Below are 27774 nucleotides of genomic sequence, written 5' to 3' on the forward strand. Positions count from 1 at the left end.
ACCCCCGAACGCCCGAAAAAGTATCCACTTTCTGTTCCTCTTCCCTACTGACTCCTTTCTCTCTCTCTTCCACATCTCCCCTCTCCCTCTCTCTCTCTGAGTGGCAGTCATGACGGTGAGCGTTGACCCCTCCCCTTCTTTGACTGACCATGCTAATTACCCCATACAGTTGCGTTCGCTGCCGTCCAGTAGTCCTGGTCGCCGCTGGGCGCTCTTGCGCTGCTCCGTACCCACCAAGTTCCAACGCCGTGCGTTCGCTTCCACTCGCCTCTCCTTTCATGAGGCCTTCCCTTCGCTGCTGGACGATGCGGCCTCCGCCTCCCTCTTCTCCTCGCTCCAGGCGTCTAAGGCCGTACCCCAGACGCTCACGGAGAAAATCGTCCAACAGTACTCCGTGGGACTTGTCAACGGCAAAGTTGTTAAGTCGGGCGACTATGTCACCATTTCGCCGCACCGGTGTATGACCCACGACAACTCATGGCCGGTCGCGTTGAAGTTCATGTCCATCGGAGCCACGAAACTGCATAACCCGGAGCAGATCGTCATGACCCTCGACCACGACGTGCAGAACACGTCGGAGAAGAATCTCCAGAAGTACCGTCAGATCGAAGAGTTCGCCAAACAGCAGGGGGTGGAGTTCTACCCGGCGGGGCGGGGGATCGGACATCAAATCATGGTGGAGGAGGGCTTTGCCTGGCCCGGCACGCTGGTGGTGGCCTCGGACAGCCATAGCAATATGTACGGAGGCGTGGGCTGCCTCGGGACGCCGATCGTGCGAACCGATGGGGCCAGTATCTGGGCCACCGGGAAGACCTGGTGGCAGATTCCGCCCGTGGCCAAGGTCACCTTGACTGGGGTCTTGCCCCCCGGAGTGACGGGCAAAGACGTCATCGTTGCCCTGTGCGGCCTGTTCGACAAAGACGACGTCCTGAATCACGCTATCGAGTTTACGGGCTCGGAGGAGACCATGCGGAGCCTGTCGGTGGACGATCGGTTGACCATCGCTAATATGACCACCGAGTGGGGGGCGTTGTCGGGCTTGTTCCCCATTGACAGCGTGCTGAAGGGTTGGCTCAAGGGCAAGGCCACTACGGCGGCCATGGGACTAGCCGATGGGCCCTTCAAGACGCTCGCCGCGAAGCGCTTCACACACCCGATCTTGGAGCAGCTGTTCACCAACCCGTTGACGGCGGACCGGGGTGCGAAGTATGCAAAGGAACTCTTCCTCGACCTGTCGACCCTGTCCCCTTACATCTCCGGCCCCAACTCCGTCAAGGTGGCTACCCCTCTGAAGGAGCTGGAGGCGCAGAACATCAAGGTTGATAAAGCCTACCTGGTCTCCTGCACCAACTCGAGGGCCTCCGACATTGCCGCCGCAGCCCGCGTCTTCAAGGAGGCGGCAGAGCGGAACGGTGGTCAGGTCCCCAAGATTGCTGACGGTGTGAAGTTCTACATCGCCGCCGCTTCGATCCCGGAGCAGCTGGCCGCCGAGGGCGCGGGGGATTGGCAGACCCTGCTGGAAGCGGGTGCAACGCCGCTGCCCGCGGGGTGCGCGATGTGCATTGGTCTGGGGACGGGTCTGTTGGAGCCGGGCGAGGTGGGCATCAGTGCCTCCAACCGGAACTTCAAGGGCCGCATGGGTAGCACCGATGCCCGGGCATACCTCGGCAGCCCCGAGGTAGTAGCAGCCAGCGCCCTGAGCGGGCGACTGAGCGGGCCCGGCTGGTACCAAACCCCCGAAGGCTGGACCGGCGTCGTGCGCGGCGTGGGTGATGGTATTCGGGAGGAAGACCGCATGCTCACGGCGGAGCAAGCGCTGGAGAAGATCATTGGGCAGATCGACGACCTGATCGCCAACGGCGAGAAGCAGTTCGCGGCGGAGGACTCGGGTTTGGGCGAGGCGGCCGCGGACGACGAAGCCCTGACGGACGTGTACCCAGGATTCCCCGAGCGCGTGTCAGGGGAGATCGTTTTCTGCGACGCGGACAACATCAACACGGACGGCATCTACCCGGGCAAGTACACGTATCAGGACAATGTCCCGGAGGAGACAATGGCGGAGGTGTGCATGTCCAACTATGACACGCAGTTCTCCTCCATCGCGAAGCCGGGCGACGTGCTGGTGACGGGCTTCAACTTCGGCTGCGGCAGCTCGCGCGAACAGGCGGCGACGGCGCTGTTGGCGAAGAAGATCCCCCTAGTGGTTTCCGGCAGCTTCGGCAACATCTTCTCGCGCAACAGCATCAACAACGCCCTGATGGGGCTGGAGGTGCCGCGCCTGGTCGCGCGCCTGCGCGAATGCTTCGGCGAGGCCGGCGACAAGAGTCTCACCTGCCGGACTGGTTGGACCCTGACGTGGGACGTCCGGCGAAGCCGCATTGAGGTTCAGGAAGGTGAGGCCGGTCCTCGGTGGACACACAAGGTAGGCGAGCTGCCCCCCAATGTGCAGGAGATCATCGCCAAGGGAGGCTTGGAGAAATGGGTCAAGAATGCCATTGGGGCTTGATCGTTGCGCGCCTTTCTCTTTTTGTTTAATTCCTTTTGACATATACCCTTGTATTGCTTCTGATTAGGTCGTCCCATGTCTATCTTATTGTCTTCTTCCTCTTTCCCCTTCGGCCATTGGTTGGGCCCGTGATATGTATATGTCCTATACAAAAGAGCGATCCTTGTTTTTATCCCTTTAGAAATACTAGCTACTTGGTTTAGACAAAAGGGAGGGCGGACAAGAAAAAGGGAATAGAAGAAAAAAAAGTTTCTTGCTCTCAAGTCGTCGTGTATCGGCTACTTCTGTAGATATGAAGGGGGACTCATTGATTGACAGTTGATGAGTCAACGCATAGAAACATGAGGGAAAGGAGACAACGAGATCCAGGTGACATTGGCTCTCTCGCGGTGGGATTCTAGGAGCGGAAGAATCAGTCAACCGACTCGAAGACCATCCCGATGGGTGGTGCCTGTTGTTATAAGGCAGATATGTTTTTTATAGTGCCAGAACGCGATTCAGTGTTCATTCTGTTCTTTCCTGTGCCACTTTGTTCACTTCTGCCTCTCCTCAAATCAGTTCAAGCTGACCCGGCGCTGATCCAACAAACCGTGGTGGTCCTACCATTATCCAGTGTTGTCGACTGCCCATCATTCATGCAGGGTCGCGGTGGTTATAACGACCTGCATGACAATGACAACATGAATCAGAAATAAGAAACCATACATGTCTCCCTCGAGCCACTGTTGCGTTGGCTGCAATCACCAGCAGCTCACTTGCCAACGCAGAACCTTCCCCGGGAATATCATGTCAGTAACAGTGGCGTGATCTTTGGGGGAAAAAAAGCGATGCACCTACTTTTCAAACACGACCCCCAAAACATCTTCGACATCTCCGCTCTGTCCCTTGCCGGTGATATTTGCCAGAGTGTCGGCCGCGGACCGCAGATGTTCCGCAGCGATGACGATGTCCCCGTCTGCCTTGAGAGGACTAAGGTGATCATGAGGACCCCTAGGAGGTGGTGGCGTTTGAGGGTCGGGTACTTGGGCTAGAAAATCGTCTAGATGTTGCGTGCATTTTTGTAGATTAGAACTCTGCCGATGAGATACGGCCAGCGAATCTTGCCAGTATGACAGGTCATATTGTCCATTCTCGTCCCCTGAAATGCCTAGCGGAGAGGCAATCTCCTCGAATGTAGCGATTAATCCTTGAAGAAATCCTTGTATATAGCCTGGATCTTCCTGGCTGACCAAGGACCCTTCTTGCACTTCACGGCAAGAGATGCCAAAGATGCGCCTCCGAGGCACGGCCGGGAAAAGCGTGTTGACTGTCGCGACCAGATGCGGCAGCTGGTCAACACGATCAACCGGCGGTAATCGATCGCATTTGTTAATAGCAATGACGAGGCACTTGCCTGCCTGCACGCAGTCATTGGCAGCATCAATGACGTCCTGGTCCACGGATACCCGATACTGCGCAGCATCGTTGGTGCCCTTCTCCAGGGAAACTACTACGATAACCACATCCGATTCCAATGCTCGAGCTTTTGCACGTCGGATCCCCTCCTGTTCGACCGCCCCAATTACGGCGGCGCCCTGCCTGCTTGCACGGCCGGATTCGGACCGGATCCCGGCCATATCACCCAGCTTACAGTACCAGCCTCCTAGGTCGACGCCAACGTCCACAATATCCCGGGTGGTTCCTTCCTCCGTGCTGACAATGGCTGCCTCTGTGCCCACAATTCGGTTCAAAAGAGAACTCTTGCCGGCATTGGGCGCGCCCAGCAGGGCCACCTTAATTCCATGGCGTAGCAACTCACCCTTCGACGCATTCTGGATGTGAAATCCAATTTGGACGCGGAGTGCTTGCACCTGTGATGCGACTGAGAGTAGTAATTCGTCGGACGACTCGTCAAAATGCTGGTCCTCGGAGAAGTCAATCAGCGCCTCTAGTTCTCCACGTCCGTAGAGTAGCTGCTGCCGCCATTGCTCATACCGTTTGGACAGAGCATCGCTGGTCCCTCGAACAGCAAGACGACGCTGCTGTTCCGTATCCGCAGCCAATGTATCGCCCAGCGCCTCGATCTGTGGCAGGTTCAACCGATTGTTTAAGAAAGCTCGACGGGTGAACTCCCCCGATTCCGCGTAGCGAACGGGAGACTCGGATCGACTCGTATGTCCAATGGCCGTTAGAACTGATTTAACGATCGCCGGTCCGCCGTGGAGATGTAATTCCAGGGCATCCTCCCCGGTTACAGTCTTCGGTCCCGGGAAATAGAGCACCAAGGCCCCGGCGTCGAGGATGCTGCTGTCGGAGGAAATATCTTGGGTAGGATCATAAAGGGTACGCACAGCTGCAACACGCGGCCGTGGAAGTGGAGCCCTGGGACACAATGCTCGGTATATCTAAGTGCAGCGATTCGTAGAACCTAGGTCAGCAACCAGATGTAAAATGGAGCAGAACATCTCGGCGTACCTGGGCGCAGGCGGGGCCAGAAACTCGCACCACGGCAATGGCAGCTCGACCGGGAGCTGTTGAAAGGGCATAGATCGTTGAATCTCCGTCCAGCATAGACTGTGCTGGAGCCGAGACAGAGAAACGCCGATGCCATAGGGCCGCCGGAAGAGAGCCACAGGTTGGACGGGCTCTAATGGGAGCCAACGCGGAAGGGGAACAACACCTCCATGAAGGGCGTAGGGGTTTTACCCACCGCAGGGCACGTACAGACGATAATCGCATGCGACCCTCGAGAAATTCAGACCATTGATGAATCGACCATTGTCAGTTGTGGACCTTGGCGACGACGAAGCTTCACACACAACTAGGGGTCACATGATGCGTATGGGGGAATCACGTGCAGACGAACTACAGAAAGGATGAATCCCAACAGGACGTACAAAGGCGACGATTTAGGGAGAAGAATCCTAGAACACCAGTAGATAATTGTATGGAGGATATACCAATGATAGGTGCGTCCCTTTCGCACGCCTGCGCGCCGAAAGACGCCACCCAATTACAACAAGCATAAAAGGCAGAGAAAACTGCAGATAGAAGGGTTTTATGTACAACAGAAAAAATGGAAAAATAAAAAAAGATAAGAGATAGAAAAGAAGAGGTCAGGTTCCAGAAGCAGTTGAGACACATCAAATAGGCACTGTACCCTCGAACAGGCATTCAAGGCAAATCAGAAACAATCAAGATAAGGAAAAGAATAAGATCATAATGCTGCGCTGGCTAATGTGATCACATGGAACACAGAGATGATCCCGACAGAAAGTATGCCAATTAAAGGGGGGGGGGAAAAAAAAAAAAATGAAAGGAAGGAAGAAAAAGAGGGAGGGAGATAGACAGAGAGAGGGGGAAATAGAACAAGGGATGGGGAGGGGGGGGGGAAATATTATACAAGACGACAGAAAAGATGCTTCCGAGACGACGTCAGTTGGGTCTATCAAACATTATCTTAAGAGGAAAACAAAGGGAACATGGAAGGGACGAAGAACATATACATCAGTCAGACTGCTCGATAGGCTTGCGCAGTGCTCTATTGAATGAGTCGTCCTCAGCATCGTCGCCAGGCGAGCCAGGATGCTGGTCTACCGTCGGAGAGACGACAATAGAGGGGGTAAGAGGTGGTTTGGGAGTGGCATCTTCCTCAGCTGGAGGTGAACAGGATGCAGCCGATTCGCCTGTTTCCATCGAATCAGTCTGGGGAGGTGAAGCTGATTCGGGCACGGAAGACAGAGCAGAGCCATCAGTGCTATCTTTACTTCCATTGGTGGCTCCATTTCGCCGCCGCAATCGGCGTTTGCGCCGCTCTTCTTCCGCGGTTTCGCGCCTTTGTCTCGTGCGCTCTCCATCGGCGTTATCTCTCAGGCCCTGCAACATGCTAGCAGCGCGGTCTGCGACGTCTTCACTCTCGGACACCTGGGATGAGTCTTTCACGGAACCTGAATCGGACTCCTGAATAGGGGGGCTGAGAAGTCCAGTCTCTGTGGAATCAGTGTCGTTGCTATTGCTAGCAAGGTTTCCATGGCTTTCACTTCCATTATTGTTCTCGGTGTCCACGCCGTCAGACCCAGAAATTTCGGGTATCTTTTGTCCCGAAGCGACCCGGACCTGGTGCCGCTCCTTCAATCGTGCACGTCGACGGCGATCACGTTGATCCCTGGCCTGGGGAGCTGCAGCGCGCAGCTTTTCCAAAAGCGAGTCCATGGCGCCGCTTGTGACTGGGGACTGTGGCGCCTCACTACCCGAGCTAACATTGTTTGCTAGACCGGCATTGATGCGTTTGCGAGCTAGTGAAGCTTCGGTACGCTTCCTAGACTCCTCCAAAGACATGTTCTTATCTTTGGATTTCTACACATATCGCACCCATCAGTCCTGGGGCTGCCAAAGATCGGGGGCTCGGTTAAACACAACTTACCTTCCACTCCAACAAGAACGCCGCCAACTTCGCGAAGAAGTCCCGTCGGGCGCCCTCGTCCACATTATCTTCGCCATAGAAGACCATAATATCATCATACGTCTTGACCATCTCATCCAGGTAGAGCTGCATCTGCTCGGCCTTTCGTCTCGCATCTTTCATGCTACGCTGGACGATTTGGCTGACGCGATCCTGTGGATGGAACTTCTTAGGGTCACTGAGATTGCCAGCGTCCAAGCTTGCCTGTACGTTCTTGATATTATCGATGTATTTCTTGGCATCCGTGTGCAGCTGGTCAACGTTGAGTTTCTGCAGACCGACGACCCCGTTGATCTCATCGACAAAGCCCTCCCATTCTGGATATTGGTTGCGAACAATTCTCTCGACGAGATCCGCAAACGTGGTTTCATTCTTGTCATCCTTGACCATACCGAGACGAGCCAGAGAGCTCAGCTTGAATCCTTGGGCTTGTTTGTTGGCGTCGTTCATGAAGTTGCCAATGTCCAGGATCAGACCCAACACGTTCATGAGGGAAACCGAATCCCTCAACGACTCGCTGACTTCCACGACCTGCCGGAGTTTCGCCGAGATGTGCTCATAATCTGGCTCATAGGAGCGTGTCAATGCCAAGGCACGCATTCTCGCCTTCCAATAGTGATTCAGTTCGAAGGTAGTGTACAGATAAATTTGATCCTCACGGGTAAGTTCGCTGGGGTCTTGTTCTCGCTCGGAACTGGTAGCAGCGGGGCCGGTCCAATCCCTGCTATACGGCGCCATGAGTTTGGATATATTCTCCGGAATCGTGCACATTTCGTCCCGTTGTAAGAAGTCCATGACCACCATGTTGTCAAGGATGTCCGCGTCGCAGTGGATGACCATTCGCACGACGTCGTCAGCCGGGTACTGTGAAAACTTCGCCAAGGCAATCTGGAAATTCTTGGAAAGCTCGTTCGAGATGATTTGCTTCTTGTCTTTGCGTTGCTTGGCTGCCGTGCCACCCCCAAAGATCTTGGTCTCCTTGGCCATGAACAGCCGCTCAACTTCATCCAGCACACCCTTCTTGGCCAGTTCGGTGTATTTCTCCTCCTTGGCCTCAGGAGTCACGGCATGAGAGGCCCAGACTGTTACCTGTGGAGTATCAACCTTGTCCCAATGGACTGCTTTGAGCTTCTTCTTGGGTCGAATTGATGGCATAAATGTCGATGGTTTAGATGGGAGAGTTTGTGAAGCCATGTAATTGGCTCTCCAGCCACCAAACGAGGCACCGGGCGGAGGCGGAGGCGGGGGAGCACCAAACAACCCTCCCGGCGGAGGGGGTGGCGGCGGCGGTGGCATGGCGCCGGGAGCTCCAGGCGGAGGCGGAGGCGGAGGCGGAGGAAAGCTGACTCCCGCTCCAGGGGGCGGAGGGGGTGGAGGTGGAGGCGGAGGCGGCGGTGGAGGAAAAGCTGTCTCAGAGCCTGGCGGGGGAGGAGGCGGCGGCGGTGGAGGAGGAGGCGGTGGTGGAGGAGCAAGAGTAGATTCGTCATTATCAACGTGTTCATCTTTGTTTACAACGCCAGATTCGTCCGCTTGGGGAGTAAGGGCCTCGACGCTCTCAGCCGGCTGTGGAACAGCGTCGACCAGCTCGTCAGCGTCAAACTTAGGAACTTTGGAAGCAATCTCCCCCAGGAGACCAGTCGCCTGGGCCGGGTTCATTCGAGGCCGTTGAAGGTCCACGAGACGTGCCTTCTCATATACCACTTCCCCACGTCCATCAACTTGGGCCAGCTCATCTTGGCCATCGCCGGCGGCATCATGCTCTGTTCCCGGAACCTGGCTTCTCTTCCGAAGGACCGATCCCAAGGCGTTGCTGTCAAGGGTCTGACGCGCGTGTTCCTCGAATTCCTCGTTCAGTCCAGCGTCCCCATCCATCTGCTCCCGTAGCTCACGAAGTCGATCCGAAGGACCATGTTGTCCCCAAACCTTGCCTTCCAGTTTGAACTGGGTCTTAGTCCGCTCGAGCTGCATTTCTAGCCTTCCTAAGAGCTTCTCGCGATCCAGAATTCCTGCCATTTGAGACGGATCGCTTTCCGCTAAATTATTCTTCTTGGCATTGGACGCCGCGATGTCCTGGGCATCCCGAAGCATCAGATACAACTCCCGAGTTTCCAGTTCATTGCGTTGCAGCTCCTGAGCGCGTAGCCTCTGGACATCAGCAAGCTCCGCTTTAATCGTCTCATTTTGTCTCGTTTGGAGTTCAATGATGCCAGTCTGTTCGTCGATTCGCTTCTGCAGCTTTTTCACCAAGCCATCTGCGCCCAGTTCAATGTGTGCCTTCATCTCATCACGTTCAGCAATAGCGGCCTCCGCGATTTGACGAGCTTCCAAGGATTCATCATACGCTTGCCTTGCTTCTGCATCCGTATGAAGTCGGTCAAGAAGGCTTTGTACCGTAAATGTCAGTCCCTGTCGGAGGTCAAGGTCGGGCAGTCTCCGATCCATGGCGACGTAACTGAGCATGGCGTCTACCAGTTGGTACATGCGGAGGCCATCTTCGCCGGAATTCTCTCTGATCAAGAGCATGTGTTGCATGGCGGAGAGGAAATAGTCATGAGCCCGAGTTCCATTAATTTTCGAGGCGATAGCGTCTGTAATTTGAAGCGGATCACTCATGTCCTTCACCTCACCTTCAATGCTGTCTTTCATGCTGCTGCCCTCCCGCTGGAGAAGATCCTCATAATCAATCGCTTCATTTTCGCGGAAACGCTCAATCTGCTTGTCAATAACCTCGTATTGGAAGCCTTCCATTTTGGTCAAAAGGCGCTTAATTCCGCAGGAAATGAATTGCGCCCGGATATGGCATCGAAGCTGTAAGTCATTCTCTGGGGCATCCACCAGCATATTGATAAGGAGCATCGTAGAAACAGCATATTCCATGAGGAGATTTTCCATGCCAATCCCACCGCTACGGTACTCCTCGCTGGCACCGACCAAGCTGCCCATCTTACCACGGCCGTCAATCGTGACCTCAACTATCCGCATCCAAGCATCAAAACGGCCAGTCTCACCGTGGTGGTTTTTGACATGATCCATAGCCTGAAGGACCTTCTGATGGCCATGCCCCTCGGACCAGTGACAGAGGAAAGTCAATACCTCGCTGACCAGCTTCCTTGTATTCAAACGAGGAGATAACAGCGAGCTCACGAGAGCCACGATTACCTGTTGGTGAGATAAAGCATCATCCGCACCATATTTGTTGTTCATCAAGGCTTTCAGGCACTTGACGATATCGTATTCCCGATCCAGATCCTTATCCCCTGTTGGGGGTGCAGGAACCGGGCCCGAGGCCTTTCTCCGGTTCATTTTTGAAAGAACATTTGTCAATGCTATCTGGCCCTGGGATTCAACAAAAGCCTTCACCCAGCTGATTGGCTGCGTCCTGAGACTGACGCTCAAGCTGGCCAACTGTTTCGGGGTAATCGAGTCATCCATGACTTTCTTCACATACCACTCCGGGCTACCCTCTTCATCGGCTCGCTCCAAAATCCCGGATGGGCCGTCATGGCCATGAGTCTGGCGGGCATTTTGCCGTCGCTTTTGTTCCCCTTGCAACTCTGTGAGTCGGTCTTGGTGGACCAGGGTCCATTTTTTAGAAGCCGGGTACGAGAGCATTTGCCTCTTGGCTTGCTCTGGAAGATTCTGCCAGCCACGCTTCTGCATCAACTCCAGGAACAGCTGGTCCACTACACGATCATCCCTCGGTCGACTCAGGTATTGCTCTACGTTGGATGGTCTTGGCTGGGCAGCCGGCTGAGATGACTGCCAGGCCGCTTGTGCGGTGGACAGTCGATTGGAGCCCCCATTGGGGAAGTACGTGCTGCGGTCAGCCGAATGAGAAGTTGTGAGCGTACGCGAAGATCCATCTGACGAGAAATAGCTCGATCCCCTTGTGTTCGAAGAGAGGGAAGAATGGATACTAGCTTGGTCGAAAGATATGCGCGAATTCGAGGAGTCAACCGTGGACGATGAATTATGATTGAATCCCGCGTTGTTCGCTGAGCTTCCCGGTCTCCCCCACTGTTGATACCGTGTGCCTCTATCCCCCGTTGCGCTGCCGGACATCGTGATATTGGAGGCATGCGGTGGCGGACGAGGCCCAGTTGGATGTGAGTAGTGACTAGTATCTCGAACGGCAGACGGGTTCCATGCTGGATACTGGTGGAAGTCCCCCCCTCCTTTGGCGAGATGGTGTGGCGATGGCTCCTTCCGGGGAGATGTATCGGCTTTGGAAAGGTAGTCGACTGGAATAGGCGACTTAGTATCGGCAGGGAGGCTCTCGAAAGGTATAGAAGTGATAACCCCCGCAGTCATTGACAGTCCGGCCGGGTCAATGTCCTGGGAATAATCAACTGATTGTACGGATGACCGCTTCGAATGTCGGGACGAGCGAGACCCGGCCGCACTCCCAGGAGGCGCGAGATTCTCCACCCCTCCATTGCCTTCATATCGATCCTCCGCCGGTCTTTCCTTGTGTAGCTTCCTCCCGAAGAACGATTTGCCAGCCGAGGTCTGTCTCGATTTGTCAGGAGCGGATGAGGTGGTTGGCATCTTGACGGGCGTCGCTTGGGAGATGCAGGGCACAGCATGAGGGTTATCCACCACCCCGAATTTCACTCGTTTATCACGTCCGATCCTCTTATTAGGGGAATAGATCAACAAAAACTGGGAAGAGGAGAAAGAAAGCGGAAGACCACAAGGCGGAAATCGTGGCTCCCACCCTAAATATTCATTCCACTCAGGGAGATATGTTGCTCGTTGCACTCCTGGCCAACAACACTAGTAGGTAGTTAGGTTAGTACTACTTAGTAAATGCCCACTGCGGAACCAACAGTAAAACGAGAAATACAGAGGTGGGAGCAACCAAGATAGGAGGGCCTTACCAGTAAAAATTCAGAAGAAATCACAAGACAACCGCACACCCGCTGTGGGTAATCCGCATCAATTCCCAGAGGACCTGGCTTTCTGTTCTCCTGTGACTGGTGTCGTGTCGTTTGGTCTGCTCAGGGCTGAAGCACGGCCTTTCAATTCCGGCTAGTGTTAGGGGGCAAAAGCGGCGGCTCTAGAACGCGGTGAGGACACACGTGATGTGGCATGGGCCTCTGGAATGTTGCAATCACGTGTGGCGGTTCTGCTCGTTCGTTGTCGGTCGGGGAGTAGGAAGATATGAAATTGCTCGTGGCAACATGGCAGGCGAGGAGAGAAGCGGTTCATCCGTCCACTCTTTCTTGCTTACTTACCTACTTTCTTTCTTTCCTTTGATTACGGTCTCGACTGCTTTGCTCCGGGACGGAACCGTCGCCGTCGCGGAGATCACGTGGCGCTCAGGTCGTCTTTGACCTGCTAAGCCTCTCTGCATCATCTTTCCCCCCCAGTAATCCTGTCTCAGAATTCGTCACGGATCCGGAGAGTCTGGTCGTTACCCAGATCTTCCAAGGTCTCCTTTGGTTGGTTTTTGAAACACTGTGCTGTCCCACGTTGATCCCGCTCCTACATTACCGACCTCGATCGATCGTGGTATATACTCTCAAAGGGCAAGAGCCGGGGGGGAGGTCTAATTGTCATTGGAACTGGAGATGGGTTCTGCATCAAGTTTTATCAAGGTAGACCGATTCTTCTTCGCATTTGACTTTCACTGGTCGTTACTTTGCTTCGTCATTTATCATCTCTAACGTATTGGTCACCGGTCCAGACGATCACCATTCCCGCAGTGATTTCGCTAGGGCTCTATCTACTCCTATCGTTCTTGATCGTCCCGTTCTTCCGTCGCTATCATCAAAGATACTCGCAGTATCTTCCTTTGCACACTATCTCTGCCCACACCTTGTCCCTCCGGGATCGCATAGCTGATGCGATGATGCGTTTCTTCCTACCGGCATCCTGGCGGCGGCGACAGCAGGCACCACTGGATGACCACAACGACAACATCAGTATCCTAGAAGAAGAGGGAGAGCTCATGGTTGGCATGGACATGGACCCCGAACGAAGAGAGGCGCTGGAACGACGGCGTAGTACCGCTGCCGAACCAGAGGGTAGGCTTAGTCGGGAACTCGAAGAGGGATTCATGGATGATAGTGATGAGGAAGAGAATACCACCCGACGCTAATCTCTCTTTTCCTCCCTTACTTCCTATCATACCCGGTGTATATATACTCGATGGTTTCAGTCGGCGTTCAGGTAAAGCATTAGACGAGCGGCATATTCGATTCCTCCTTCTTTTCCTAGGTATAATACGCAATACCTTATCTTTAAATGTCAGGTTAGCGACGATCTTACGACCGGAATCCATTCGTGGTTATCCCTTGCTTCTAGTATTCATCTGACCATGAAAAAAGAAGAGAAAAGTTAAAAAGAAACATAGAGATCCACAGTTAGAACGTCCTACACAGCTATTATCAATCCTATCTATGGATCACGGGTGTCTCGAGACCCGTTACATTTGCATAAAATCCATGCTCCATATACGGAGTACTCCGTCGATATTACCCGGTATTCACCAGTCTCCGCTGGTATCATGCCTAGCCGAGGGATTAAAATACCCTCAGTCCCGGAGATCCATCATACCAACTGTTCGCTACAAGGGGATTAAGCAATAATACGATACTATAACCACACAGGTTGGGACAAATATATTCCTCTTTCTTTCTGAGATATTTGTTTGTCAGATATCATAAATAATCAGCCGCCAAATGCATTCTAGCAACGGTACTTGCAACCCAGAAACATGCGCTGGAACAAAGAGAAAAAGAAAAGAAGAGAATACATTGAATCATTCATCCAATCATGCCAATCCAAATAGATATTTACACCTTGTTTCTCTGGCCATAAGCCTTGGTGACATAGTCACCTCCGTGGAGGATGAGATCCTCATTCTTGTAGTCATGTCGACCACTGAAGTAGCTCTCCAGGATGGCCTTAGTGCCATTGGCATAGCGGATCTGAGCGTCGATCGAGGTACCCGACATATGAGGAACCATGGCATTGCCACCACCCCAGGGACCCTGGACATAGCGGAGCGGATGGTCTTTAGGAGCGGGCTGCGGGAACCAGACATCACCTCCATAACCTCTCAAGTGGCCAGACTTGACGGCTTCGGCAACGTCCTCCTTGACGACAATGGCACCACGGGCCGTGTTGATTAGCCAAGAGCCTATTCCAGGATGTTAGTCCGGATTGCGGGGAGTGCTGTAGCTATAGCAGGTGCCACTTACCCTTCTTCATCTTGGCGATCAGATCCTTATTGAACAGACCACGGGTCTTCTCGTGCAATGGGCAGTTGATGGTCACAACGTCACACTGAGCGAGCATCTCCTCGAGGTTCTCGACACGGCGGCAACCGATCTCCTTCTCGACCTCCGGGCTCAGGGGCTGGTAGTCATAGTAGAGCAGTTCCTTGCAGTCGAACGGCTTCAGGCGGCGCAGCACCCGCTCGCCAATACGGCCCACGGCGACGGTTCCGACGACCTTGTTCTCCAGGTCGTACTCGTTCTTGGCGACAGCGGCGACGTCCCACTCCCCGCGGGCGATCTGCTCATGGGCAGGGACAAAGTTGCGGACCAGGGTAAGGATAGTCATCACAACGTGTTCCGCAACCGAGACAACGTTGCAGCCCGTGACCTCGGCAACGGTGATGCCTCCATTGGTCTTGTTGGCCGCGTTCAAGTCGACATGGTCGGAGCCGACACCGGCAGTGATGGCGATCTTGAGGTTCTTGGCCTTAGCCAAGCGCTCGGCCGTCAGATAACCAGGATGGAAACTAAATGCCAGTCAGCCGCGAGACTGTCCCGTTTGCGAAGGGCAAAAAGGACAATAGAGATAGGTTACGGACGGTGTGGTGATGATGACTTCGGCGTCCACCAATTCCTTGTCAAAGGTCGAGTTCTCGCCCTCCTTATCCGAGGTGGTGACAAGCGTGTGGCCCTGGTCTTCCAGCCACTTCCGCAACCCAAGCTCGTTTTCGGTGGTCCCCAACAGACCAGGCTGCTGCTTGGCATGCTCACCGCCCTGGTATCTCGGTCAGTTCGAAGTCGATAATTCTTTTTTTTTTTTTTTTGCCTTGGAATCGATGATCGGGTACTTACGTCATATAGGACCATTAAAACTTTACCCTGTAAGCTCGCAGAGGCGGTTAGCGTACGTGCACCAGCAACAGAATTAGACGCAGGAAAGGTCCGGAATGGACTGCCAGTCGGTCTCAAAGAAGATGATCCCTTCGTAGCAGAAAGGATGGAAGGAGCAGGACGCCGGAGCTGGCGGGAAAAAGAGCGCATAAATACCATTTTGATCGAAGATATTCAATGGACTACGATGAATCAAGAACGTCCACAAAGAGTTTTGATGCAGGTTGATTCTAACAGCTCAGAGACGGGTCAGCATCGTATTTAAACCAAACCTCTCGGATTGCATCGAGGTTTCAAATTGGAGAAATCGGAGGTGGAAGCTTGATCATGATGCAGAGCGGGGGAGAGGGGAGAATAGCTAGGGTGGAGAATACCACAAGAGGAGAGGAATTTCTTACCGAATCCGGATGCAGGAGAGAGTAGTGTTGATGATGATGATGATGGTAGAAGAGATCTCCACGGGGAAATTCACAGAATATATAGACCTCTCGAGACCTGTACTACCCGTCCACCCACTCTAGCCATGTTCCATGAATACTTGGCCGCAACTCTTGGACGGGTTCCACCAGTAGTAGCATTCGATGCCGCGGACCGTCTGTATAACGCTTAGTAGCGGGGATGCGAAAGACTCGGAGGGGGGAGGAAAGGAACGATTGAGCGAAGAAGAGGGGATTCTCCGCACGCAGGCGAGATGGATGGAGGGAAGGTTGAGGGTCGGACCTCCTTTCCCTCAACCTAACGTAGCCTGGAAGGTACCTACTAGCTAGTATCTGTATGTACTACTAGTACTCTGTACATACATACAAGAGTTTACCGTATACACCAAGAATGAGGGACAACGTTCCCCTCATTCCCCGCATGAGGGGATCTTTCATCGAAGGACTGAGTTCCTCTCCCCTCATCTGTGAGTGGTGCCATCAACCATCATCTGGTCAGCAGCTCTGCCGGTTACACCACCTCCTGCGATAAGCTTGACAGGGTAGAATGAACTACAAAAGGCACCCATACAATCCAGGCAGAAAAGAGAAAGAGAGAGGCCGACTTTCGACGGCTATTCCGCCGAAAGTTCGTATTTCTCCCTGTGCCACCACCATGATTGGTCTGGCCCGATCATGAGGGGAATCCCTCCCTCTCCGTCTCCCCCACTTCCACATCAGGAAAAGTCATGACCCAGACGGACCGGCCTTGTGGAAGGTTGAGGATGTCCGGCATTGGGTAATGAGATCATCTTTGGACGACGTCGTGGATGCCGAATTTGAGGCATCTAGAGATATATGCGACAGACCTATAAAAGTGCATACAACGGAGTCGGAGATACTGTACATATATATACAAATACATGCGGTCGACCGTCCCATGTCAGACATACCTGCTAGAAGACAACGTTGACTAGTTTCCCGCCTTGGACGACGATCACCCGTCTACGTTTTTCCCAGTCATTTTTCCCCCGTAACCAGATGCGCCCTTCATCGGTCTCCAGAATCCGCGTGACGATCCAGTCCTGTTCATCCGTAACCGTCCCAGGCTTCCCACCGGCTTCGGCGACTGTTGTAGGTGATAACCGGCGTGGAATGGTGGCGGTAAACCGCAACTTCCCGTTGATTTGCACCGCCACGGTTTGCCCCCCTCGCGCCGACAACACGTCGGCCTGTTGCGGGCTCAGAAGGGGAGCGGGCCAAGCGCAGTCAAAGATGACCGGCGCGTAAGCTCCAGCATCTGTGCCGCCATCGGTCTGCCTGCGTTTGACCGAGTTATGGAGGCTTTCCCAGCACTCGGAGGCCAACGCCGGCGCAACGGGCGCTAAGAGCCGGAGAAGGGAGGAAATACACAGATAAAGTACCTGAGGGGAGGGGGGTGTCGACGAGACCAAGGAATTGGTCAGCTTGATCAAATCGGAAATGACGGTGTTCAGCCCATACGGGTTGGTTTCTATGCAGTCGGTGACTGATGCAATGGCCCGATGAGTGGAAAGCACGGCATCGGCATCGCCGTCACTGAGACCTTGCAAATCTTCAGGAAGGGGGTCGGCGTGGCCAGAGGGCGCCAGCAACCTGGCTGGGTCCAAAACATACGCCGACAAAACCAGTTCCTGTTGCGCATCCTGCACAAGCTTCCACAGCCGACCAAACCAGCGCTCAATACCCACGATTTTCGTTTCGTCCCATTCAAGCACCTCGCTGACAGGCGCGGAAAAGAGCACGTGGGCGCGTGTGGCATCCGCCCCGTACTTCAGAGCACACGACATCGGATCTACCCCGTTGTGCTTGCTTTTAGACATCTTCTCGAAGGACACATTGGGTGTGACCTGGGTGCCCTTGATGACGGGCTTGTCCGGACTTGAAAGATCTACCTCCGAAGGAAGGAGAAATCGCCCTGTAGACGGTTCCGAGTATGTCTTGCCATGGACCATGCCCTGGGAAAGGAGGGTCTTAAATGGTTCCGAGGGCATGGCGAGATGTCCCGTTCGAGAAAGATCCGGAAATAGTTCGGACTGGGACAGAAATTTATAGATGAAGCGAGCGTAGAGCAGATGCAGAATAGCGTGCTCTACTCCACCGATGTAAACATCGACCGGTCGCGCGGACGACGGTGAAAAAGGCTGCTCCGTATTTGCGGGATCCAAATATCGAAGGAAATACCATGAGGAATCGACGAAAGTGTCCATAGTGTCAGTATCTCGCTTTGCAGGGCCTCCGCAGTTGGGACATTTGGTGTGTACCCACTCATCGGAGGATTCCAGGGGATTCCCTTTCTTTCCCTTCAGCCAGTCTCCGCCTATCTTAGGTAGCTCAACTGGGAGCTGGTGATCGGGAACAGGAACAGGTCCGCAGCTACCGCAGTGGATAATAGGAATCGGCGCTCCCCAATAGCGTTGTCTACTGATTAGCCAGTCTCTCAGCCTCCACTGTTCGACGAAATCGCCATGGCTGACACGCTGAAGATCCTTCACTATTTGTTCACCAGCCTTGCGGGAATGAAGGCCATGGTATTTACCACATCGCGACGTAAGATAGCCCTCCTGCGTAAAAGCCTTTGCATTGCTTGCGGCAGCGACACTATCACTGCATGCACCACCGGTTTCAGTTGAGCGCTCTGGGCTGATAACAATAGGTATGTATTCAGGGTTCACGTTGTCTTTGTAGAACGCCAAATCCCTAGAATCATGGCCCGGTACCCCCATCACGGCTCCTTCGCCGTAGTCACCAAGAACGTAGGGTGCTACAAAAACGGGCAATTCACGAGTGATATGAGGACACTCCCTGTCTACTATCTGCAGCGGGTGAGAGGCGCTGACGTTGGTCAGCCTATACCCGGCTTTAGAGTCCGGTGGAAGCGACACAGCTCTGTCTAAGAATTCTCGCAGCGCCGCGTCCTTCGCCACAGACATTTGGACAATAGGATGATTTAAAGAGATAGCGAGGTATTCGACTCCGTAGAGCGTGTCTGGCCGTGTAGTGAAGACGTCTAGATTGGCCCGGGCATGTGCATTCCCTTCGATTGCAACAGGGAATTTGATCTTCGCCCCGGTTGACTTCCCCAGCCAATTCCGTTGCATCGAGAGAACGCGGTTCGGCCATCCGCCATTCAGGGAACTTAAGTCATTTAGCAGGTCTTCTTTAAATGCCGTGATGCGAAAAAACCATTGTTTCAGCATAAGTTGTTCAACCTTTGCCCCAGAACGCCATGAGAAGCCATTGGAATCCACCTAACCGCAAGATTTAGTCTCGTGAGAGGACCCAAGACCGTGCTGGGTTACCCACCTGTTCGTTTGCCAACACCGTTTTGTCAACTGGGTCATAATTGACAAGAGCCTCTGCCTGATATGCAAGGCCTTTCTTGTAAAGCATCAGAAATATACGCTGCGTATGCTCGTAGAACTCTGGGGTACACGTTGCTAGCTCCTAGGGGCCAGTCCAAACATACATATTAGTGGGACAAGCACAAGAGGAAACAATCATCCGACTTCAGCCAGGACAACACATACCCTATCCCAGTCAAAAGAAGTCGAAATACCCCGGAGCTGTTCTTTCATCCTAGCCATATTTCCCTTGGTCCATTCAGCCGGATCAATTCCCCGCTCAATGGCCGCATTTTCCGCCGGTAACCCAAAGGCATCAAAGCCCATTGGATGGAGAACATCATAACCACGCATCCGGTAGAAACGTGCCAATACATCTGAAATCGAGTATACCCGCAGATGGCCCATATGCAACGTTCCAGATGGATACGGGAACATGGACAGAATATAGATCTTGGGTCTGCCCTTCCCGGCATCCTTTCTACCCGCCGTATTCCAAGGCTTCTTCGCTCCATCCGAGTGCCATATCGCCTGCCATTTCTTGTCTATCGCTAACAAATCGAGTTTCTTATTTGGAGCTGGGGATTGCGTCGTCGCAAAACGGGAGACAACATGCCATGGCGAAGAGCGGAGCCGGCATCCACGTCGTCCTAGCGCAAAAAGCGCTTTAGACGAGTTTAATTGTAGACGGACAAGGGACTGCATAGCGGCTGTCAAATCATGATGCCATAGAAGGATGTGGGAGGGTAAATATATAGGCCATTGACTGGTGTGAATCAACAACAGTGGAGTTGCTGGAATCTTTTTTTTCATCGGATCAAAGCTAGGAATGAAATGCATGTTGAAGTCATATGGTGCTTAGTCCCAACATGGTTTAGCGCCAGGTCCGGCTTGTACTGGCCTATTACGGGCACATCATGATTTACTGAATCGATATATTAGACGATATTTGTATCAGGCTGGCTGTCTATAGACCATATCCATCTGTTATTGCCTAGCAATTAATGGAGTTATCCATCATAATTCCATGGTTTATATGGTCTATGATCTAATGAACACTGTCAACCAACCATAATTTCATATACACTACATCGCCTAAGCTTTTTTCTTTATAAGCGTAAAATACTCCCATTCCGATCAATCCCACCCCGGAAATGGTCCACTACTACTCTGCCGCCTATGATAGTCTCCTCCACAATCCCCTGCACATGTTTTGGTTCTACTCGCCCATACCAGATGCCCCTGCCTGCGAGTGGGTGCAGTGCTGAAGAGTCTTCTAGCAACATCCCTGGAGGAATATACACAATCACATTTCCAGCGTATTTGTGTCCACCGACATGGCTAATTAGCCCAACGTGGGCGTGTTCGGGACTATCGATCACGTTGTTGTCACTACCGGCCGACGTAAACCCCTTCCGCCGAAGAGCCTGTTGGAACTCATTCTCGAGGATAGGCGCCATTACGCCACATCGCATGTCACGGCCACCATGGCCGCATATCAATATAACAGGTGACTTCTGAATATCAACGGCATCTGGGAACTCTGACGCCAAGTCGGGTTTGCGAGTTAATTCGGTCTTTCGGGAATCCGGAAGAGACTCTGCCATCGCACTAAGCTTGTTGGGGAGGAGGAAGGCTTGGACAAAAGTCGAAAGGTTGGTCCCTGTGCGAGGCGACTCTAGAATATCGACGGGAATCGAGGGGAAATACTTGAAACTAGGGAAGAGGAAGGCCGCCGCAGTAGATACGCCTGTCTTGGGTGCAGAAAATGCAGAGAAAGAAGAATTGCTAACCAAAACATTGTTGAATGGCTGTAGAATATCAATCCTTAGTCGATCAAGCTCTCCAATCTCAGATGAATAGCGGGAAGGCACTTACATCGGCATAGCGCCCCCCGCGACCCATTAGGCGTTTTAAACCCCTTACAAGCTCACCCCAGCTTTGGTCCATCCCATCGTCCTCGATACGACTCGTCCAATCTCCTTGTCCGGTACAGGCCAGGACCTGTTGTACGTAGGCCGCCATTGTTCCGTTCAGTGGATGATCATAGTCTATCGATAGCCCGTCGGGCATTGACGGTGTTGGGGAACACGAGCATGTAGGTTCCGGACAAGATTTCGTCACAGGAAATGGGGGAGGAATATCTAGAGGAGTTCGGCGAGGTGTCGAGCAGTATGTGGTGGTGGAGAGAAAACAGGCTGTTGATGTTCTGCAGTACCCGAGCCTGGGCGAACAGCATAGTGAAGACCGCACTTTCATGAGGCGTGGAATACTGGATGCTCTCAATGTACGTCAAGATAAACTTAGTATTTGTTTGTAGAAAATATGTGATATAATAATCATGTCGGGACTCCAAGGGGCACTTAAGATAGTTGAAGTAAATGACAGAAAATAAACTTTGAGTGTCCGAGGGGGAAGTCGGAGATAACGGGATTTGGCCCGATTGTATTCATCCTTTGGATATAGGACGTCAAAGTACATATTATATCCTAATTTCAAATAGAAACATAAATAATTCTATATAACACAGTGAATTTCCATTGAGTGGATGCATTCTGAAGACGCAATTAATCTCTTGGCATGCTCAACCGAGCAGATGTAAATGCCATGATTCATTATCATTACCCTCGCCGTGACGAATCAAATGCTTCTATTTCTCTTCCTGTTCCTTGGGCATTGTTCCCACAGGTCAACAAGGCGCACCAGTATTAAACAAAGACTACAGTGTTGGAAACCAAGTGCGGTAAATACAGACAGATAAATGGTTTAGTTGGACGAATAACCTGTTAGGTAAGTGCCGCAAGAAAAATATATTGTCCTATGACGTTCTTTTCATTAATATCTTTTTTTTTCTTTATTTCGCGGCGAAATTATCCAAGGCATTAGGGGAATCAGTCAAAGGCCACAGCGCACAATAGAAGCTAATGGCTCCCACCACCAAGAAGGTATAGTATGCGATGCTCCAACTGATTCCCAGTTGGCTGTGTTCATATACGGGATAACCGTCCGGATCTTCCTTCCCCTTAGCCAATGGTGGTCCCAGAGGCACTCCAGCCTCGACCCTGCCCCATAGCCGAGGAAGACCACACCAATTGCAGAAGGTGTGGGCGAGGATGGCAGCTAGAATCGACCCAGTGCGAAGGTAAAGGAAGGTGGCATACCAGCCAAAGATCGTGGTATAAGTGAACTGAAAGACAGATCGGAACAGGGCCGCTATGACCGAGGTGTCAGGGTGAGTTAAGCGGAACTCGTAAAAGTGGTGCACATGGGCGATGCCGAAATAGAGAGGGGCCATGAAAACAATGTGGCCTGGAGATACCTTGGCAAGGAGATGGAGAGGCACGATGGCCGAGCGGAACATGATCTCCTCAGTGATCGGACCCTGCATCTCACCGTTAGTGGAAACGGCATCAGTTCTAGATCGTGGAATTTGACTCACAGCTACATAGTTTCTCCATCCGATCCAGCCTCGAAGGGTCTCGGAAACTCTACGTCCTCTGGCCCAGTCCCTCCATTCGCCTTCGGCAATCCCTCGTTCAAAAAGAGGCCCGGTGAACAGTATAGCCGTTAGGGCCAAAGCACGAACGACCTCTATGAAGCCAATAGGCCACCACCCGAGAAGTTTAAGAGCTTCTAACGGGGTGGCATTATCCTTGGCAACTATTAACCAAAAAACAGCCAAGGTGCTGACGATGCAAGAAGCAGTCACGGCCCTGATTCTAGCCCGAATTACCGACGGAGCATCGCGGCTGAGAGTAGGCGACGGGCGAGTGGTGGAAGAGACATAGAATGGGACCACATAGACCAGCGTCAGAAGAATCTAGAAGGTTTCATTAGCGGTTGACACCATAAGAGAAGAACAATAATGATCATGCTTCTCATTTTGATATTATCCACAAAAGGGGGCGAAGGCAATTTTTTGAGTTGGTGCGGCCACTCAGATAGCCCCTTTAATTCCCTTGGACTTGGGAAACAGAATTACAATGATGCTATTTTTATAGATACCGTAATCCGAGTAGCGCTAGGGCTGGAGAAAAATAAATAAACGCCTACCGAAAAAAAAGCGGCCGTTTGGACCGAAATGGCCGGTTCATCTAAGATCGGGTGGTTAGTTAGAACTAAACAAGAGTTATCTCCGAGTTTTTTCAGACCTACCATGATGCTTTGAGTACAAAGATTTTAGGCGCGCCAGGATGGTGACAGGCGCCATGGATGTCTTAAAAGCTACCTAAATGTGAGGGAATCACCAAACGGGTGGCCAAATGAAAGCAGGGAGCGGCTCTGTAGCGAACAAGATAGAGAGACTCTGGCCTAGTAGGGGGGAAAGCATCTGGAAGACCGGAAATGAACCCAGCGATGATCTTCCTGGAGGCAGATGAAATTAACGACAATGGAAAAAGCAAGACCAAAAAAACAGATTGCCTGACTCTACAGGCAGCGCCGAATTGCCTCTTTAGTCATCGGTCACTGGACTCTCCACATGATCCTCTCGTGATTTTCCACGATCATTCAGACAATTCTGCTGACATCCATGACATGGTACTTTGTACTCCCTACCGAGTATATGGAGTATACGGAGTACATCGTGATTCAATCCCTATTACTAGCATTGATATGATTTTTACCTAATGCTTCTCTCATGAGAAGGGTTAAGCACCGATGGGAACTCATGCATCGGAAGACAATTGATAGCCTCCACTTCTGGTGAGTTGGCACTGCGTCAGCCTTTGGATGGTCCTGAACTGTTCCTTAGAGCAGTTTTCACTCGGAATCCAGTCCTTTCATTGGGCTGTGTACAGAAGGCAAAGAGCCAATGAAACATGGTGAAATTCTCTCCTCTCAGCCACATTCCCCCAAATGGATCGTCGATAATATCTCTGGTTCATTTTCTAAGTTCTTCGGTCTTCCCTGAGTTCCCTCGAGGACGAACTAGGCCGTTGTGACTGGTCATCCTCGTGGAGACCAACGAGTGGACAGGACCCAGAAAAAATAGCACTAATGGGACAAGGTTCTCCTCGGTACAACGAACAAGTCAGGCACATACAGGCATCCATATGGTACTTCCGTATATGCACTCTTGGAGGGACCTTGCATTTGCATCCCAGCCAATTCTGTCGCTCACTACCTAAGCGCCGGCTACGTCTGAGGGGACAATTGGAATCTCTTGTGACTATCCTGATTGTTGAACACCTGACCAAGGTACTCCGTAGAGGTATCTGGTCTGTCGTCCACAATTAGAGTGAACGGCCAACGTCAAGCGATATGGAGATCGGACGATCGAGTCGTATTGATGACGATGGCAGTAACGCATACGGAGTAGGCTTCTAATTAGGCACCGAAGATCATGATGTCTTGGGATCGTACTCCGTAATAACCGAGGGCTTCTGGTGCAAATAATCTAGGCCTCCTGACGGCCACTTCTTCTCACTCTCTGACGGAGAGGGCAAATCTTCCCAAAAAAAACCACGAACTACAGGACAATCGTCCCCCTTTCATCCTCCGCGAATCCACCAGTTTCAGAAAACGCTCTAGAGCGTGCAGCCTGCATCCCCCTGGAATTGGATGGATTTAATTCCTGGTCCAGAGCTCAAGCCAACACACTGTTCACACCGCCGCTAAGCAACACGGATTGCCGGTCGGTGCCGCTTAAATACTACTTATTGCTGCTAGCCCCAGCCCGCATACTCGTTTCAGGTTTTTGGCTTCCGCGCTCTCCAGTCGTTCTGCTTTTTGTCACTCTTTTAGAAACGCGTTTTGGTGCTTTTCGGTCTTGGGCTGGACGCTCTTTTCTCATTTGCGCTTTCAATTCTGTATATCGGCGATATGACCCGCTAATCCAACTGCTGACGATTTTCCTTCCGTCGGTTCCACGCTCTTTTGCTGTTCTTGCCGCTCATTTGACGTCGTTGGTGTCGAGACATTCCTTATTGCATCACTGGAATTATAGACCACAACAAAACAACCACTACACAATTCGCTTGCTTCGCCCGTTAGCCATTCTTGTTGTTGAGCTTCAATTTGATTTTTGAATATTTTATCTTTATTCTCCTGGCTAGATTTATTTTCGATTCTTTGTGATCTCGGGTCAACTTGTATTATTTTGGCCCCCTTTCTTCAAACTCCCCGTTATCATCACTCAGGAATTCCTTTCTTTGCGCTGATTAATACTCTTTCTGTTGGTGTTTACCTATAATGAACTAATCTCCCAGCCGGACAACATGCGCTCATCTGGACCTTCGGCCAATTCCTCTCCTAGACGGAGAGCCCTTCATGAGCGAACGCCATCCCAGACGAACGAGACATCGCCGCCCGCATCCATACGACTTGCCAGCGATAAGCATGGTATCCAGGCCGAAGATGATGACGACGAAGTTTACACGGCTACTCCATACCCAACGAAGCCGGAGCATATTTTGTTACCACGGCCGGGGAAAGGGCATGAATTCATCCCGGATTCCAGGTTCCACGTAGACGAAGCGCCAAACGAATCAACTGGTACACTATCTACAGATGCCAGCCATGTTGCCGACAGCAGTCTAATTGAACAATCTATTGGTGATCCATGGGATTTATCATCGACCTTTGATGCTGCGAACACTCCTTCGCAGGTCTGGGAGGAAGATCCTAGTTCCAGCAAGTCATCTTTCCCAGACACCAATGAGCATAAACCAGTTGATCGCTCGTCCGATGAGGGTTCGGTTGCCGCGTATTCAGATGAACCAATCACACTAACCCCAGCGGTTCCGACCATTAAGACGGTGGTTTCCAATACTTCTTCCCGACAACCCTCTAACCCTGAGAATGCAGCGTCAAGTAATTCCAGCCCAAATGTTGTTCCAATTGGACCGCCCTCTAGCCCCAATTTCGTTGCACTCGATAGCTCGAGCCTGAACTTTGTCCCAATTGGCACTTCTTCAAACCCCGATTCTGGCTCCCGGTCCAATTCGCTATCTTCCCTGAACTCGTTGGGAACTGTCATCAGATATGCAGGGGCCGGCCAATGGACGCATGGTTCCTCTTCCGAGCAATCAAGCTCGCGATCTCATTCCTTTCGCTCCAACCCCCCTCTTCCTTACGTGCCATCAGTGCGATCTAGTTCAGCTCGCCCTCGCGACCGGAGTAATTCCCGATCTGCAGCATCGTCCTCGCGAAGTGACCCGCCCCCGGATATTCAAGCTATCGTGGACAGTGGTGTGTTCATACAGTATCCCACAATCCGTGCCCCATCATCTTCAGGCTCAAGGATAGATGTGACTCATGTTTCGGACTCGTCGGACCAGGCCTTGCAGGACTCTACAGCGGTCTATTCATCTGATCACTTTAGGTCGCATTTGTCAACAGTTACATCTCGTTGGTCTGCCGAGTATGACTCGAGATCTCCTACTCCTGGCGACGAACCTGCGGAGGGGACACAGGAGCCATCGACGCCTGCTGCAGCTCTTCAGAAAACGGCGTCATCTTCGGTTTGGCTCGTGAACGACCCTGAAAATGAATATATGGACAGCGTCTCCACTCTTCCGTCTCGCGGCAAGCACTCGCGATTTCCGGCTAGCTTCTCTTCCGGATCCAGACAAGGCAGTCTGCGGAGTACCACCCGGCCTGGTACTGGCTCTGGCACTTTCAGTTTTCTCCCAGCCTGGGCCCGGATGTACTATCGCTCTGATGGGCAGGCTGTGAACTCTGCTGAACCCATAGCAGATGTCAGCCGTCCTCCCACAGCATGCCCTACGTCTTCAAAGCCCAACGCTTTTGAGCGTATGTCTGCGGCTGTAAGTCGACCAAGAGCCCCCACCAATGAAACTCACCTTGCCGTTCGGTGGAAAGCCTCGGATCCACGCGACCCCAGGAGTCACTGGGCAAGAAGCCCTGATGATGAGGAGAGACCCGGAAGCTCTCGGCAGCAATTGCGACATAGTTGGTCTCCTCATCTGTACCCTGACAGACGTATTGTTCGACAAAGAGCGAGTGGTTGGGGCGCTCCGTCAATGGACTCTAGGACTGAGCCATTATTGGGTCGGCGGAATATTCAAGTGTGGTCCTTCTGTTTGGGATTCATGTTCCCCTTTGGTGCGTGGTCCCTGTTGTCCCTGTTGTTGATCTTCTAAAAACACACTGTTGACTTTGCTATAGCCTGGCTTATCGCTGCCTTCCTTCCCTTGCCTCCCAAGCCAAAGACGATCTCAGAGGAGATGGCGAACCCGAGCTTGAAACGGCGCTCCAGATGCGGCTTGTTGATCTCGGGCGGAGACGGTATGAAAATGCTAGGTGGTGGAGAAATCTTAACAGATGGATGATTCCCGTAGGTGCGGTGATCATTGTCATCATTGTGAGTTTTCATTTAGTTCTCTTTCCTTCTTTATGCATAAAGTTTTGTAACTAACATTGTACTAGATCATCCTGGCTGCTGTAGGTACCACGGTGGGCTTTTAGCAACTGCTTGCCTTTGTTTGCAGGCGAATGCCTGTTCATTTGCTTCTTTGCTGCTTGTTCCTCTTCTCTCCCCTCCCCTCTTTCGATTTGATTAATTTCTGTTTCATTATGCCGGTTAAGAGTGGACTGCTTCATCTATACCCTATATTTCGTTCGATACTTCTTGATGCCTTCTCTCATTATACTCCCCATTCCTTTCAATTCTTTGGCTACTTGGTTGTATTATCTAAAAGCACTCGACACGACTGAACGATGTGATGTATATAATGTTTGTTTATTTCTTTCCGGCCTTGATTTCTATTGAGTGCTCGTCTTGCTCTGGGAAGACGCTCGAACCGTCGGTCGATGGAGCGGGCGTCATTTCTGGGCCAGTCGGCAATGGATTAATTAGGGGTTATGACGAACCATGGATATATGTCATTTTCCTTTTCTTTTGACATATATGATCATATTCTCTCTTCGATCTTTTTGTACTTATGAA

At 52.1% G+C, this 27774-nt stretch overlaps 8 protein-coding genes across 8 annotated transcripts; 3 read left to right on the plus strand and 5 right to left on the minus strand.

The window, feature by feature from the left end:
* Positions 1-109: 109 nt before the first annotated feature.
* lysF (homoaconitase LysF) lies at positions 110-2506 on the plus strand (the record flags this gene model as incomplete). The annotated part of the gene is made up of 2 exons (XM_033574551.1): positions 110-115; positions 170-2506. 2 exons carry the CDS (start codon positions 110-112, stop codon positions 2504-2506), a joined length of 2343 nt encoding a protein of 780 aa, XP_033422569.1.
* An 833-nt stretch (positions 2507-3339) lies between these two features.
* Positions 3340-5056, minus strand: MSS1 (tRNA modification GTPase; the record flags this gene model as incomplete). Its single annotated transcript, XM_033574552.1, has 2 exons — positions 3340-4890; positions 4961-5056. The coding sequence occupies 2 exons, from the start codon at positions 5054-5056 to the stop codon at positions 3340-3342; spliced, it is 1647 nt and encodes a 548-aa protein (XP_033422570.1).
* A 936-nt stretch (positions 5057-5992) lies between these two features.
* ATNIH1004_009971 (formin sepA) lies at positions 5993-11495 on the minus strand (the record flags this gene model as incomplete). The annotated part of the gene is made up of 2 exons (XM_033574553.1): positions 5993-6841; positions 6909-11495. 2 exons carry the CDS (start codon positions 11493-11495, stop codon positions 5993-5995), a joined length of 5436 nt encoding a protein of 1811 aa, XP_033422571.1.
* Positions 11496-12520: 1025 nt separating this feature from the next.
* On the plus strand, positions 12521-13050 carry ATNIH1004_009972 (uncharacterized protein; the record flags this gene model as incomplete). The annotated part of the gene is made up of 2 exons (XM_033574554.1): positions 12521-12547; positions 12637-13050. 2 exons carry the CDS (start codon positions 12521-12523, stop codon positions 13048-13050), a joined length of 441 nt encoding a protein of 146 aa, XP_033422572.1.
* Positions 13051-13747: 697 nt separating this feature from the next.
* Positions 13748-15223, minus strand: fdh (formate dehydrogenase (NAD+) FDH1; the record flags this gene model as incomplete). Its single annotated transcript, XM_033574555.1, has 4 exons — positions 13748-14094; positions 14156-14700; positions 14773-14948; positions 15026-15223. 4 exons carry the CDS (start codon positions 15221-15223, stop codon positions 13748-13750), a joined length of 1266 nt encoding a protein of 421 aa, XP_033422573.1.
* Positions 15224-16436: 1213 nt separating this feature from the next.
* On the minus strand, positions 16437-20936 carry NAM2 (leucine--tRNA ligase NAM2; the record flags this gene model as incomplete). The annotated part of the gene is made up of 5 exons (XM_033574556.1): positions 16437-18770; positions 18826-18966; positions 19050-19562; positions 20030-20674; positions 20742-20936. 5 exons carry the CDS (start codon positions 20934-20936, stop codon positions 16437-16439), a joined length of 3828 nt encoding a protein of 1275 aa, XP_033422574.1.
* Positions 20937-21717: 781 nt separating this feature from the next.
* ATNIH1004_009975 (CAAX prenyl protease RCE1) lies at positions 21718-23073 on the minus strand (the record flags this gene model as incomplete). Its single annotated transcript, XM_033574557.1, has 4 exons — positions 21718-22245; positions 22303-22683; positions 22917-22957; positions 23019-23073. The coding sequence occupies 4 exons, from the start codon at positions 23071-23073 to the stop codon at positions 21718-21720; spliced, it is 1005 nt and encodes a 334-aa protein (XP_033422575.1).
* Positions 23074-25081: 2008 nt separating this feature from the next.
* ATNIH1004_009976 (putative serine-rich protein) lies at positions 25082-27293 on the plus strand (the record flags this gene model as incomplete). The annotated part of the gene is made up of 4 exons (XM_033574558.1): positions 25082-26930; positions 26994-27113; positions 27167-27189; positions 27255-27293. The coding sequence occupies 4 exons, from the start codon at positions 25082-25084 to the stop codon at positions 27291-27293; spliced, it is 2031 nt and encodes a 676-aa protein (XP_033422576.1).
* Positions 27294-27774: the final 481 nt, after the last annotated feature.

Source organism: Aspergillus tanneri (genome assembly GCF_003426965.1).
Source record: "Aspergillus tanneri strain NIH1004 chromosome Unknown AapTan_5_pilon_pilon_pilon, whole genome shotgun sequence".
NCBI lineage: Eukaryota > Fungi > Ascomycota > Eurotiomycetes > Eurotiales > Aspergillaceae > Aspergillus > Aspergillus tanneri.